The sequence below is a fragment of the Trachymyrmex septentrionalis genome, unplaced genomic scaffold (genome assembly GCF_001594115.1).
Source record: "Trachymyrmex septentrionalis isolate Tsep2-gDNA-1 unplaced genomic scaffold, Tsep1.0 scaffold24, whole genome shotgun sequence".
Taxonomy (NCBI): domain Eukaryota; kingdom Metazoa; phylum Arthropoda; class Insecta; order Hymenoptera; family Formicidae; genus Trachymyrmex; species Trachymyrmex septentrionalis.
Window position 1 is genome coordinate 1,314,715 of NW_017305397.1, and position 16,657 is coordinate 1,331,371.

Here is a 16,657-nt window from a genome sequence, read left to right on the forward strand (position 1 = left end):
TATATATATATAAATGTATACAACATATCTCTATATATGCGCGTGTGTGTATACTGAACGGCGACATTCAGCGAGAACATTGACACATAACGTGATTAACGCGTGAATTGTTACTCTTGTATTGTAGTGTAAATATTGTTTCATATATAATACCTATAATTCAGGCGAGGAGAAGTGAAAAAGAGAGGAAAAAAAAAGAAACGAAAGAAAGAGAAAGAGACAAGAGATAGATAGATAGATAGATAGAGAGAGAGAGAGAGAGAGAGAGAGAGAGAGAGAGAGAGAGAGAGAGAAAGTATGGGCAGATACCGTAGATAACCGATCAGTTAATCGACCTGAGGCTTGCTTAAATCTACTACAATGAGTGTATTCACATGATCACGAACATCTATTGGCCAGGAGATCGCCGGATTGGTATACAAGGTGGCCGTCTTCGTCGTCCTCGACGGAGGGCGGTCGTGGGCTCTATTTGGGCCGGCGTATCGATATCGGTGCGTGCCAAGAGTTGGACCCAATCGGAGGCCGCGGACCCGCCGTGTTCGGTATTCCGTGTTCGCGTCGGTCCGATTCGGTAACAGGTCGCGCCGGACGTAGATGCCACATATCCGGAGTTGAGGCGCCGTTGGGGCGGTCGATGGGTCGTCAGGTCAGGTCACATCCGTATCCACGTGGCCATCAGATGCACACCAGGTCGAGCGGTCGCCGATCATCAACCGATCGCCACACACCGTGCCATCCACCATCGTTGCCACCACCACCGCGAGTCGGCGGAGACCCGTGTAACACGCGGCAGAGGACACGTGTGTAAGCACGGGACGAACGTACGAGTGTGTCGGTGGGGGTAGGAAGGTAGGATAACATCGTCATCGTCACCGAGAGAGAGAGAGAGACGCCACCCGATCCGAGCACCCGGTCGACCATAGTTGTGACCAATCCGTGTGTGCCATATCCGTTTCCATTCCATTCCATTCCATTACAACGGAGATGGTAACCCAACAATCAGAGAGAAAGGGGAGAGGGCAAAATGGTTTGCCAAGTCAGAAAGTTGCGGTTACGAATTTACCATCGGCACATAATATGTATATTTCTTTTCTTTTCGTTACTTTTTTTTTTCTTTATTCTATGCTTTTTTTTTTATTTATTTATTTTTTTTTCATACGGCAGTCGTTTTCTTATTTTTATTATTTATCCGTTTTCGGTCCTTTTTTTTTATCTCGCTCGCTTTTTTATATACTCGTTATATATGTATTCGTGTTAGACCTGATATATGCCTTGAAGGAGCCGTCTCAAGACGCGCACGGCTCTACGAACTAGAGCACTCGATACGACATGAAACGACTACAAAATGCACATTCTAACGTAGACAGACAGAGAAAAGCAGAAAGAGAATCATGTGCGTTATGTACACGTATATATAATCGCGATAACGTATATGACAATGATTCAAATGACAATATATACTGCTATATTTGATCGACGATAATTTTACGAACAAAAACAACGAATTATTCTGATTTACTCTAATCCCAATCTCGACGAAAAATATGCAGGGTGATTCATCTTAATCTTTAACAGACAAATATTTCAAAAATATGCAATTTTACCAAAAACATTCCAAATAAAAATTGTATGGTATGGAGGGAGAGATACGTAATAATGATCCCCTCTTTATTTTACATCACACAATTTTTATTTGGAATGTTTTTTTTTGTTTTTTTTTTTGGTAAAACAGTATATTTTCTAAATATTTATCTATTAAGATTAAAATGAATCACTCTGTGTAGACACGAGAAAAAAAAAAAGAGAAAAACAAACAAACGCGGACAACCGGACAGCTTCTTCGAAGTGCTTGTAACACGTTACCTTTCATCTAACACGGAGAGGTAGCTTAGTTAAATTGTTAATTGCTTGATAGACTTGTCATAGTACTTACGTGTTCGCGTAAACCACTGCTCCACGACGATCGATAGAGATATCTCTCGATCCTCATGGGGCACGATCCTCATTGCCGCAATATGGAGCAATATTGATCGGGGTTTCGACCCTACCTTATCGAGAATACGACACGCGGACTGTACTGTCGCATTTTTCGGATCGTCGATCACTAGTCACTTCTACGGTGAAATCAAACAGAAAGAGGAGAAGCAGAGCGTACTCCCTCGTAGTCTTTCGTACTCTCAACATGTTATTAAGATTATAAAAAAATGGATAGAGATAATCAGAAACAAAACTGTTGCATCTTTGATGTGGATACAATTTCGATCATAATACCGATCTTTTAGTGTTAAGATTCAATTTCGTTTTTCACAAGTATATACCGAGATAGTCTTGGTTTTCCCAAACAATTTAAATGGTCAGATAATTTCCATTAGAACCTTAACACACAAATATAATCAATATCTACATCGCATAAATATGTATATGTTATTCATGGAACGTGTCACTCTTAATCCCCAAATTGGAAATAGGAGGTAGATTGATAAATATTACATTCGGAATCGCGATAAGGTAGATTGGCGTGGTAGTCATCAGAGTATCCCAACATATCCTCGTGGTACTCTCACGGCAAACATTGGCAGACGTGCATTGTTTAGCTTATCGGAAAGGCAACGAAGATTACTACGGTTAATAGGCTTTTCAACGGGCTCGCGAGATAGACACATCAGTCAGCGTGAATCTAGGGAGTGCTAGGGCGGAAAGGGATTTCACACACGAGTTGGATACGCGCGTCTGCAATTAAATACATACACACACGCAAACACGCAGGCGAGAACGGAGGAAGACAAGACAACAGCGGCAATGGACACGCTCTGCTTAAAACGGCGTCGCTTTCGCGAGATCGCGCAATCCGGGCAACCCATGGCTCGACAACTTACGATCGCGTCGTGAATCGTGTCCACCTCGCTAATCGCGTTCGCGCTAACCGGGGCTACTGTGCCCTTGGACACGTCGTCTTTCTGCTTGCTGCGGTGATTGCTCTTCTTGTACTTGCTGGCGATGAGATCCGTCGCGCTGGGAAGTACGTTCGCCTGTCCACCAGCCGCCAATTGACTATAGGTGTCCTCCATGGCGGCGTATTTCAGAATTAAACTTTGGATCTCCTTTCGCTTGGCTGCCCGGTCCGAAATCGCCGGATCCGCATCCTCCGTTAATGCGTCGTACGCGTAACATTCGTTCCGCGTAACATTCTGAGCGACGCTCTCCACGTTTGCGACTGGCGTTTTGTCCGGATCGACCATGATTTCTTTACTATCCGCAAACGTCAATGGCTCGATTTTGACCGGTCGGGATAATCTTAGGGACGTCGAATGAGCTTCCAGCTGCTCGCTCTTGCCATTTCGATGCGGCCTCACCTTCCTATTACGCGTTTCCGCGTGTCCGGACTTGTGCCTGCCGTAACGGCGGTAAGCTTCCGAATTCAATAAAGTCTGCCGAGCTGTGCGGTTGTAGGCGGGCGTCTTCTCGCGTCTGGATTCTCTGCTTATCGCGGAACTCACGTAGGGATAAGCTTTCTCGCTGAGAAGCACGCTAGTGGGACTCTTGATGACAGTACGAGTCATCGAAGGCTCTAGAGTCTTGTCGTCGCGCACGAACGGACTGTCGTCCCGGTGATAATAGCTGTGATCTCGCTCGTGCTTCCGCGAATAACCGCGACCGTTTCGTTCCGAATCGTCGGCGTGCCTCTTGCCGGAATACTTGTCTAAAACCGTGCTATACTTGTTCTCCAAGCGACTTCTCGTGGCACCCAGTCGGCCGACAACGGGCGATCGTCGCCTCGACGTGGGGCCGACATCGCCGTCGTTGAGCGCGGACGTTCCGCGTACTCTCGTAGTCAGCTTCTGGAGGAGACTCGTGCAGGAGTCGCTTAGCATCTGCGTCACGCTCGTCGTTGTGGACGAGCGCGCGAAACGACCCCGTCGCGAGACAGAGTCGTGTCGGGAGGCCGACATGTCGCGCGGCGCGAATATGAACATTTGGAACTAGCAGCTTGAGACCGCTGTCAAATTCGAATTACGTAAAACCACCAATTTTTCCAGACCAACCAATTCGACCCTCGACGGATCGAAATCATTCAAGATCGTCCTGGATCTAGCGAAACAATCTCAGCGCAACATGCCCGAGCCGTAGTAGTTAAGTCATGCGAGAAGAAGAGTGGCCGCAAGAGCGATCGACGAACACGAAGACACCGAGACTGACGAAACGGTCTTCTACGCAGATACATCACTACGGTAAGGCGCGAGCACGCCGATCACTAAAGGCGAAAGAACGCCACCCGAGGAAAGAAAGCACTGAACTGTAACCACGATGACAATCAGTGGGATGACGACGACGGACGAACAACGTCGGCCGTTCATAAAGATGAAGACCAAGACGAAGACGGTGGTAGCGACGGCGACGGCGACGACGACAACGAGGAGAAGGAGAAGGCGAAACTCAGTGCGCCCCGCCAAATACTCTCTCGTCGTACTAAAAATATCAGGGAGCAGTGGTGTGCCCGCTCCGAAGAGAACGATTCGTCCACCTCTCTCGAAAGCGACTCTTCGAGAGCGATCGGATACGGAGTAACTCTGTGTGTGTGTGTGCGTGCGTGCGTGTGTGTGTGTGTGTGGGGGGGGGGTTCGATCAACGTAACTCGCACACGCGATTACAACGAAGGAGAAACGGACGAGCGGAATTGGAGGAAGATGAAGAAAAGCGCAGGTGGAAAGTGGAGAAGACGAGAGGGGCGAAGAAATAGGAAAAGAGAGGGATCCACGGGGTATTACGTAAATTGTCTCGAAACGCTTATTCGAAACGTGCCTAAGCTCTGCGAGCTTATGCTTGGCAACGCTGTGCGTCGTGCTTCCTGGTGCATAGAGAAGAGATATCCATGAAGGGCACGCGACAAAACGCATCAGCAGACCATAAGCGCGTGTTTCCAATCTCTTTCTCTCTCTTTTGCTTGCTTGCTCCGTATACCTTGACACACATGGAAATTTCGAAATGCCAATCAAATGTGGAGTAGGTCTATTGCACGGCCCAATATTGTCTACTCAATAATGGCCGGTACTGTTTTTAATAGACAGCGATATATATATTGGGATGGCGAACAGATGTTGAGTTTTATAGCACAGGCCTCTTCTGGAAGATTCTGAAGAAAGTTAATAATCATGAAAAGATACGAGAGAAGAGAGAAATTGTACGGTTATCCATGTTATAATTTATCCAGTTATTGAAATTCCTTTCAATCAAAATTTTGTCATTGTTCCAATCATGAACAAGACAAAACTAAGTTTTCAAAGATAACTTGAAGGTAAGATATCTTCGCGTTAACTGAAGCTAGTGTTTCTATTAATTTTTAGATTTAAGAAAATCAAATGAATATTATTAAAAACAATCTCTTCAGGTGAGATCTGATCATCTAACTCGATAATCATTAAAATTGTTCGATCTTGTCCTATGTAGAAATAAGTGGAATCTAACATCAAAAGAGAAATGAATAAACAAATGGAGCATACATCGCTGAACTCTAAAAACTTGGTGATCTAAAACCAAAAGCGCTTGACTAAAGAATTAGTGTTAGAACTAGGTTCGTGGACTCTAATACTATTAATAAAGCTCGAGTTGTCTCCAAGGTTGCGATGTCGAAGATATCGTCCTATCGTCGTAGATTTTAAGTCCGAGTATTGGTATAAATACACGCCGTTTACAAAATAGCGACGCAGTTTGTTCGCGCAGATCCACGCCTACGAATATCACCACATTAGTCTCAGAATCATCTCCAAAATATCTCTGGCGAAGCGACTGATTAATTTGGCTTAATTTAGAAATCAGATCACTTAAAAATACAAAACGAAATATATATTTCGTTTATCGGAATAGGAATAAACTAAATATTTTTCAATCGTAAATCCTCAAAAAATCAAGTTTTTTTCTATTCAAATTTTATTGTTACACAAATAGAAGAGTAAGGTCAAATAGAATGAACGCACTGAATATAGAATAATAGAAGAGTCACATAATCAATATGGATCATCGTTACAAATGTTTCGCCTAACAGATCATATTTTATCGTATCGCGATAAATTACTCCGCTATGTTGCTCGCTGCTATAACAGAAGCGCCATTGCTTGTGCAAAGAGTTACGCGTGTTTCTTCCGCTACCTACTAATATTGACCAAGGTTAGGTCATAATATTGGGTTAAAAACGGGGAGGAGAAAGATGGAGGGAAGCGACGTCGTGCTGGAGCACACGCTTCTCGTTTTCCAAGTTGCGTCGTCGTCGTTGTCGTCGTCGTGAACGGGCTACGCCAAATATAAACCGTGGCCTGAAACGCGTGCGCCATGCTCGTCATGCTGTACAGAAAACCCAACACGCCGCGCTTAAATGTTAAAGTCCTGGCCGGCTAATCAGCTCGGCAGGCTCGTGCCGTGTCATCATCGTAGCTGCGTGGCGGATAGCCAAGAGAAATGGACGCACGCGTTTCACATGTTAACCCTTTTACCAAAGAAAAAACGTATTTTCGTATATATTTAAATGACGTAATTTTTAATTCGTGATCATTGAGGTCAATTTGACAAAATTTTGAGGATATATATCTCTAGTTAGTATATTTTTAATTAATATAATAATCAATCTTTTACAGTAATTTAATACTTTTTTCCCAAAAATAGTTTCCTTCATTTCGCAAAATAAATATTTTTTTGAAAGTGTCATATGTGTATAGCCATAAATGTTTATTAAAAAATTTTTCTAATTTATAATTTTTTGAGTAAAAAAACTCACCTTCGTGATTTTTTAAAATATTAACATTAAAATTGGTATAAAATCGTTATATTTCTATGTTCTACAATGTTAAAATATATTTAGTAATTTTTTTATTTCAAAGAACGGAAATTGTGAATATGGCAATCGATGAAATACGCTCTGAAGTTTTGATCCTGATATGACCATTACAGAACTTTCAAGAAGTATGATCACGGAGGGTTAAGCTATTAGAAATATTTTGACTAATAAATACTCAAACAAAGAAAATGTTATATCTCTTGAAATTAATTACAATATTTTAATAACTGAATAGTTAAAATAGAATGAATTATCATGCTCAAATTAATCGGAACTGCTTTTTTTAAACGTCTCGATGCCAACAATCTTTCCTCCTGAAGAATTTCAAGATTATGATGTAAAATTTTTCGAGTTCAATGCACAGAAAGGGAATTGGAATGTTTCAAGTCAGTATAGGATCGCAGAAAATAGCGAGCATAAACAGCGCGCACGTACAAATATACACGTACTCGAGCAAATAATTAATATCAAATATCGTAATGGTATACGAAGGTCTCGACGCTACCTCGGAAGTCGATGTATCGTTAGTTTCGGGAGTGACGTCAAGTTTCATATCGAGTTCCCTGGTGGTCTCGGTGACATTGCGCTGCAACCACGCGTCCCAGTTATGACGCGGCCACCAGGGGACGTTTCCAGGCATCAGTAAACTCAGTTCCTGAGTCTGGAGGGACGATGACGACGATGACGTGGCCGATGGCGGTCCACCGTCGGCCAAAGTATCGCCGCCGCCGCCGAGGACGGTCCAGTCTCCAGGATCCAGGTTGATGGTTGATGCGTGAAACAGGAGATGGTTCACTACTCTGGCACCTACACCTTGCGCCACGTCTCACGAGCGCATCTTGCCAACTACCAAGATGCGCGTATTTCTAAATCCAGGTTGAACGATTCTGGGCCGCCAATCGTGTTGCCAGACTTTTCTTACTGTGGCGATGAAACTGAATCGATACAATTTTGCTTCAACATCTTACTTTCGAAGACAGAGTCTAACTTTCAGTAAACCAATCTGTTACTATTGAGGTACTTTCTCGAAAGATTAGTTGAAGCTTCAATCGTTTCAGATGCAAAAATGTTTTCGATAACTTCGTCGATGCGTTACGCTCAGATATATAAATAGGTTGAGAATTTGTGAGGATGTTCTTTAAGTCCGTATGTTTCCTGATAAATCGGCGACGAAGGAGTTTTCTCGTTTGCTTTCGATGAACCGGTCAACTTGCTGGCGCAACGTTCCTTGATGATGATAATGATGACGGCGGCGGCGGCGACGATGTTGCGTTGGCCATCTGGCGCAAACTCGCACTAAAACCGCGGCGAAACCGCGTGACGAGTCCCCCTCGAAAATAGTCGTCGGTCGAAAATAGCCGGCGTCGAGTAAGAAAGAAGAATCATCGGCATTCTCGCTCAGGGTATACACTCATTGCGTGCCCGTTGCGCTACGAGATTCTCCAAAGACTGTTCTCGCTTGGTCGAGCGCGTCGACGCGCTAACTCTTCTCCCTCTGTATCCTACTCGTCCTCACGCTTCTACATATCGATCATCATCATCAAGAGTTTCCATTATGTATCGCAAAGCTCAATAGGTGGTATAAGATCGAAGTTTGCACGTGTAATACGAAGAACTGGACCCCAAAGACTGAATTAGAAATTGAGAAGATAATCTCTTCATAATCTTTACAGATTGTTCTTGACCGTTAACTTCGACTTAGTTTTTGTATCTGACTTACTTTTACGCTTTCATGCATGCATTATTATTGTTTGTTCGAAATTTGATAGAAATATGCGAAATTTAGCTTAATCCTCACTATGTGCATAAAGAATTAGTTTATTAATGCACAGTGAAATTTTATGACGGCAGCATTCATGATGGTAATAAAACTTCAATCACTTTATAAGGCTTTTGCAGACATAATTTAACGAACCGTATAAAAGTCTAACAAAAGTTTGATTAAAAACAAAGAATATAAAAACACTTTATTAAAAAGAAACCGCTATCAAAGTTTACCGTAAAATTTCCACGAGGATATTCAAAGAGAGTACGTTCCATGTATATATGAATAAAGGAAATGATTTCCAAGCCATCTTACACATATACATTAAGAAAAAAATTAGATATCATATGTTTCAAAATATGGCAAATGTATTAGAACATATAATTTTCATCTTTTTTTACAATGTGGATTCAAAAAGATTTGAAATTTTTGGAGCTTTCCTTCAAATAATCAACTAGACAAAATTTCTTTCATCAAAACATCGTTGATAAGTACGACAGAGTACAATGGGCATCTGCTGTTGATGTTTTCATAGATCAGGGGTTGAAAGCATGATCTGATCGACTGTTTGTAGATCATCGATCGTGTCACGCGGCGCAGTAAAACATATAACGAACAGGAGCGCGTAATAATCGATGCTAATGTATGTCGTATTGTCCCTCAGACTCACCTGACTCCTGGTGGACGGCGATCGATGACGATGCCGCTCCTGGCTAGGCGACGATGATTCGTGATGACGATGTAGGCGCGTACGACGGGACGATGTGGGATGCGCTAAGTGAGCACGATCACGATCACGATCGCGATGCCCATGCTGTCTACCGCTACTAGGCGATCGCCGATGACTACGTTTATAACGTCGTTCCTGGCTGGTTCCCCGTTCGTGCTGACGGGACCTCAGCACTCGCTCCCCGCTGAAATAAAGAAAAAAGAAATTAATTAACAATACCTCGAAATTTAGTAGATATTAATTAAACCAGGAAGTAAAAGTCGAATATACTGTATCGTCTAAATATCAGAATACTTTCAAAGTATGTCACAAAAACAGATTCTCGTACGATAAATATTGTAATATTTAATTCGAGCCAATTTAAAAGTGTGTCGAATGATAATGCAGCGCAAAAGCTGAACGTTTAACATGATCTGGAGCGAAACTAAGTGGAAATCAAGGTTGCACCGTGTCACGTATGACATGTTCTTCTTCTGTGTACGTAAACGTGGAATGACCTAATTAATCTGCCTTCCTCAAATAGATTATCGAGTTTACTTAGAAAGATGAGACTTCTTTATTAATTAAAAATGTGTGTGTGTGTGTGTGTGTGTGTGTGTGTATACATCATAAAATATTTTTTCTATTCAATACTGTTTAATAGCTTCATTATCACAATAAACAACAAAATTTCTTCAGTATAACACATCAATTATTGGGCGGAATATCACTTATAAAAAGCTCATAAGAGTAATAATAATCGCGCAAGAATTATATCTTCAGTTGATCAATGCAATATTATCCTTTCAAAACTTTGTAAAAATATATGCAGTATTGTTCAAGATTGCCATATATTTCTCATCTTACAATTTCATAATTTTTTCATAATTTTCCCTTTCTTTCAATAATATATTAAAATCTTTTGTATTTTCATCTTGGTTTGGAAACCAGGATGAAAATACTGTTAAATATTTTGAGAGAGCAATTTAACATAGCAATATAATTACTATTAATATTGCTGACACTGCTTGCATTTAATTGTTGAGTTAATAATATTTCTAGGTAAAACTAGGTAAGTAATGTAAGCATATCAAACTTCTTTAAAACAAAAAATTTTAATTTTTCAAAAAATTTTCTAACTAGAGCGTTTTCAATTTTCACATTTCCGAGTTCTATGGCAACCCTGTTATTATTACAGAGTTGCTATGCGAATGAAAAGATTCAAAAATTTATTTGCTACACGTTCCGACGATTTATAAAACAGAACAAAAGCCGAAAAAATTTAGGCAGCTCCAATAAACATTGAATTTCAATTATTTAGCAATCAATGAAATATGTAACTTTTACATATAAAAGGATTAATTCCGATTAATCTACCGAACAAATACATATGTAGAAAAAACTATTGTTCCAATATCGTTATATAGTAACCGATTACTAGCTGTCGAGGCACGCAAAAGGATCCAATAAATCGTTTCGAATGATACGCCAGACGACCATTGTTTAGCTTTTTTTTCTATGCGAAGGCATCAACCGTATGATGGGTTCATGGTCAAGCAACGACTTGAATCTACCAGCAGTAGGCACAGTTAGTTTGTCTGAAGATTTCCATTCGAATTTCTAGCGAGCTATTCAATGCTAATTTTCGAGACGACGAGCAAACGTAAATTTAAATAAAAGATGTCATTTCAACAATGGCTTTGTTTTCCTTGTTTTAGAATTTCCTCAATTAACATAGTACCGATCGGATCTTCCGATCGATCGGAAAGCAATTCCACGGAAATAGAAAAACTCGTAAAATTTGTCACCGGGTCTTGGACCTTGTCCAAGTCAACAATTTTATCGAAGATATATAATAACTAAATGGGGTAAACGAGAATCGTTATCGGGTATCAGTTTCATCCTTAATCTTACCACCCACGCGACTTGGCAGATATCGTTACAAAGATTGCATAAAAGAGCAAAGCTATATTTTCCAAAAAACAGTTATATTCCACTTTGCACGTCATACATTTCTGCGATGCAGATCAATAAATTTTCAAATGACCTTATCTCTATATACAATCGCTAAAGCGCTTGTGCCACAATGCAAACAACGTATTAAATAAAACGACATAAAATTATGTGTAAGAAAACATGTTGATCTGACAATCAATGATTCACACATTGCTGACACGTCTCTTTCTCTCCTATTTTTTTCTACAAATTATTTTGGAGATTATTTTTTCCTAAAGAAAAGAAGAAATGTATAGTATCTTAAATTTTCTTTATATTTAAAAAATTACGAGACATTTTGTTTCTGTAAAGAAATTATTCTATTTATACTATACCTATTTATACTATACCTTGGTATCCAGGAAGCGAGGTCAATGTATAGGACTGGCATTCTTTAATTTTCGTTTGTCTTGCAACCTGGATTTCAATGAAGACTCGTGACGCTGGATTCGATTTTACGGAAATAATTGCGAGTCGAAATTTGCTTAATTTCAAGTGTTTAAAAGTGGTAAGAAAATATAGAAGCTGTGTTTCGCGAGTTATCTTTGTGCCTAGATTCATTGTTAGAATGCCAATGCTTTGCGAATACTGTAGTTCATCAGGGCGAGGAGCAGCCTAATATTGCATCAAGCTATTCTTCGCTCTGATGAAATAAACTACAATATTCACGAAACGTTGGGATTCTAATAATGAAAGCAAAGATCACTCGCGAAACAGTTTCTGTATAGAAAATAACCGTGGAAGCCTCAAAAGAATTCATTAATGATAAGAAAATGTTGATTTATCGAACGAATATTTACAATTTATAATATTGTTTATCAGATGTGTATTTATCAGTATTTATGCACGTGTTTATAATGTCCTAATGCAATAGAGCTCCATTCAAATCCTTTAGACTCTATTTCTACAATAATATCATTGATTGGCACTCTGCTTCTATATTCTAAATAGAATTATTGTCATCATAAATTAAAGATATTCACTTCCATACATGTACTATAATTTTCGATAAGTAATATTGTCTGATTTCAGACTTTTGAATCGTCATAAGAATTATAAGTTTTTATAAACAAAGAAAAAATATATATATATAAATCACGTAATAGGTTTTATTTCCCTTTCGAGAATTTGTAACATTTTCTTTTACCATATAATGCGATTAGAAAGTTGAAGGTGCGATTATACAAATTACGATAATGAAAATCTTTATGCGAATATTAACGTCGTTAGCGCAATGGAAACAAGCTATAATTATCGCTTTCAAATGCATTTTCTTCAATCTTGGAAAATCTGACAGGAAAATACTTTCACTGCGCAATACAATAAATTGATCTAATTTTGAATAGAATTACTAAAAAAGATCAGCTGATTGCAGGAAGAAACAATTTGAAGGAGTTGCGAAAGTTAACTTGTTGTCTTCCTTTCTCTTTCACTTATGCTTGCACGCGATGATGATTCCACTACTCGGTATCAAGTTGCTCGAGATTGGCCATGACCTTGCCAAAGCTCGCGTGATCTCAGTGAACGAGTGAGCCTAACGGAAGAGATTGCAGACAAATAGCTGGATTATGCTCTTACGATGATTCAACGTCTGTGTGATTTTGCCAAAGTTATCTAATTATAAAACTTCAATATGCTATCGTGTATCGAATACAGGAATAATCCATCAAGAAGCCTAGATATCTGGTTGGCAAGCACGTTATCTCCAATGATTCCACGATTGAAAACAGGCCACGAAATTCGTCCGTTGAGAAAATATTGAAATTGCCAGTTGTATTACAGATAACTGCACTCGACAGCTGCGATAGCAGAGAAGCAAAATGAACTCTTAACACATCTGGGATACGAGATTATCAATCAATTAATTCAAATCTCTCTAGAATAATGTCAAGAACGACTCGTGGCAATGCCATGCAACATAGGAAACACAATTTCTTTTATATAAAACAGATGCAAGTGGATTCCAATTATTTGTTTATCTGAGGTCAATTTACTTCCTTATTTTTGACGAGTCTCATCGATTAAAAAACTCATCGCGTGCGAGACTCCGCATAATAAGAATTTCTTCTTTCATCAAGCAATCCATCGAGCATGAAAAAGTGTTCGTCATTATTATTTACCGTTGCACGAAATTGTATTCGCACAGCATTCATTAATTGACGCAATTAGTAAAAGTTCAACCAAAGACTTTCTTCGAAGTTCAGGCTGGAGAATAAGCGATAATTAGCTTGCATTTATTTACACAATAATCGAGACTCGACAATTATATTCATATGTACTCCCTCTCTTTGTGTAAGATCAAAAATTAAACTCACAATTGGTAATTGTAACGGTTTCGCACGAAAAGAAAGTAAGGTTTAAAACGCGTTTTTATCTCTTACGCCTTTGGTGCGAGCCATTCTCGCGGTAATCATAATCACAATATATCGTATTGTGATAAATCATCGTGACGCAACCGCGCTATCTGCGTACTATATATTTGATTTTAAAGCTACATCCTGGCTACAAAAAAAAGACGTTATAGACGTAATATCGCGTATCCAGACATCTGTAGTCAAAAGTGTCTTGCTTGTAGATTACACAGTTATACAAAAATAGATCTTAAACAAAATGTTTTCTGATGGACTTTCGTTCGCTGAAAACAAATCCGACGAAATTAGTTTATCATGCCAGGTTTCCGAGAAGACTGAGATTAAATGTACTAAAATTGGTATTTTTGGTCATATTGATGTTTTTTTTTGCGAACAAATTTTTTTTCAATTTCATTTACTTTAAAATGCTATCTTTTACTTATAAAATGAATTTATAATTATTACAGTATGATTTGTTTCATATGCATAATCAGCATAAATTAATGCATATGTACAATTTAATGATTTATAATAATAAATTTATGCATACGAAAAAAAATCGTATCGTAATAAATCTAAATTTATATTATTACATAAATATAAGATAGCACTTTAAAGTAGCGTAAGTAAAATTAAAAAAATTTTTGGCTGCAAAAAAATAATAAATATTGCAAAAAACGTCAATCTTCTTGAAAAACTGACGTGATAGGCTAATTTCATCGCTATTCAGATTCCCAAGAAATATTTAACTGTGTTATTAGATATATTCATAGTTAAAATTTGTCCTTGCGCCTTTGATTATAACGATCCCGCGCGATCGATAGCATCTTTTTTTTAATAAATCGCACAAATTAATATAATTTATTATAACGCGAAAGAAACGGCACTTTGTTCGTTTAAGATTTTACTGCGATATCGTTGAGTTTCAGTGTTCAGTCATTGACCTAGAAGATCAGGAAGTAATACGGAGAAGAAATTACTACTATTCATTAAGCACGCCTTCACAGCAGCCTTAAATTAAAGCAGAAAAATATAAAGAGCATTTTAATTAATCAGTAATTCGTGCCCGCATTCCACATGACTCATCCTCATGCGACCACTCAAGATGCATGGTTAATGAAGCGCAATGTGAATATAAGAGTGTCTCTGAGAGCCTAATTGGTGTCAAATTTCAAGAGCAATTTATCCGAGAGACGCGACAATTATAGTTTGAAAAAATATATAATTTTTAGCTTGTTTGTGTAAAACACGCGAAAACAACTTCATTATTAATGTCAAAATAAAGCAAAATAAAATTATAATTAAATTAAAATAATGTTAAATATTAAAATTAAAATATTAAATATTAATTAAATAAAAATTAATTAAAATATTAATTAAGATTATAATAACGATAATATTAATTTAATATGAAACATTGCATATCCACTAGTGCGCGAATTTGTGCTCTTTATAAAAGTGGGGTCTAAAATTGAAGATATATATTTAGAATGTCATTCGCTCATGCATTCTTTTTCTAATCTCAGTTTAATGTTTCGCATAATTTGTAGGTTGTTTATCCACAGCGATAAGACGGATAAAACGAGCAAGACGTGCTAGTATGCGCGGCAGATTGCGGCTCTATAAATATTTCGTAGTGATTTATTGCACACTTTATGGAGTTTACACAATGGAAGCGGATTGATTGTATTCTCAAGACTTCTCTCTATATCCAAAACGATTCTAGTGCAAATTTGTATCTTTCATAAACGCGAGAGAAACGTCAATTTAGAAACACATCGTTTCAATGTTTCATTTAGAAAATTATTTGGATCGCTACTAGTATTTACCTCTTCAAAAACTCGACAAAATAAAATTCTAAATGTTCATAAATTTTCCTACATTAAAACCCTACATTAAAACGCTCTGATATGAGTGACATAAAAGACTTCTTTATCCCTCGGCAAATCACCCTTGATGTGAATTCATTTCCTGGCGAATGCGAGCATCACCGACGACACTCGCATCGGCACTCACGTATTATATTCACGAATCGTTCCGAACAACGAGGGTCAAGAACAGGTCTTGATGGGACTTGCTGAGGCTCGAACGCACTGATCACGACTGACAACCTCCATGAAGACTTCATGGAGAAGCTCTATTGCCGGTTAGAATGACGTGGGAACAGAGGGGGAGAGATCGTTCGCTCGCGGTATTGGTCTCAGTTAAGTTACTGGTTCCCTCTCTCGTGCACTCTCCCCTTTTTTCTTGCAACTTTCTTTGACAATAAAATGGGGAGACACATGTATTCGCAGAATACTGAATACGTTTTTTTACGAGATCGTTATAAAGTATATTTTTATATGTGATTTAAAATTTTCTGTTTAACGAGCATTTATGACAAGAAAGAGCTCATTTCTTTTAATCATATTTTAATTTTAATTATTTAATTAACCACTCTTGAATTATTAATAAATATTTCTTGAATATCTTCATGGTGTTTACCATAAGAACGGTATAGAATATAGATTAAGTAATTAGAACGACACAGATTAAGTTTGTACGTAAATCAAAAATTATTTGTATGTAAATTCTTATTACGAAACGAATGTTAATACAAAAGTATTGCATCATATGTTATCAAAAATAATGAAAGAATACATTCTATTCAAGATTAAAACTAAGATTAAAACTTACCTATAGGTTCCTTTGCTCTGTGGACTCTCATAATCGATACGTCTGCGTTTATGCTCATATTGTGGGGAGCCTACAGAATGTGAACGTGTTCTCGAATGGCTACGAGACCGGTGACGCCTCCTGCTTCGTGGCATCTGTAATACAAACCGGATATTTTTTACTTAAAAGTACGAAAAGCAATCATATGTTCTACTAATACTATGTATGTTTTTAAAACATTTTATATGTTGATATTATATGATTTTATATTTATAATTAAAATATATAATTAAAGATTTTTTTAACAGATCTTTCTTTAACTTCTGTCGAGTATTGGAAAGCCAGATTAAGTATTT

The 16,657-nt window shown here is 38.4% G+C and overlaps 1 protein-coding gene across 3 annotated transcripts in view; it reads right to left on the reverse strand.

Annotated features, from left to right (window-relative positions):
• LOC108748648 (dual specificity protein kinase CLK2) overlaps window positions 1-16,657 on the reverse strand; it is a 25,681-nt gene that overhangs the window by 4,930 nt on the left and 4,094 nt on the right. For 2 of the 3 annotated variants that reach the window (XM_018486911.1, XM_018486912.1), the window contains exons 1-2: window positions 2,877-3,974; window positions 387-465 (exon numbers count right to left, since the gene is read on the reverse strand). In XM_018486911.1, coding sequence (XP_018342413.1) covers window positions 387-465; window positions 2,877-3,974 — 1,177 coding nt within the window. Of the gene's footprint in view, window positions 1-386; window positions 466-2,876; window positions 3,975-9,261; window positions 9,506-16,322; window positions 16,457-16,657 lie in introns of those variants that run through there. The other variant, XM_018486913.1, reaches the window with a different exon arrangement.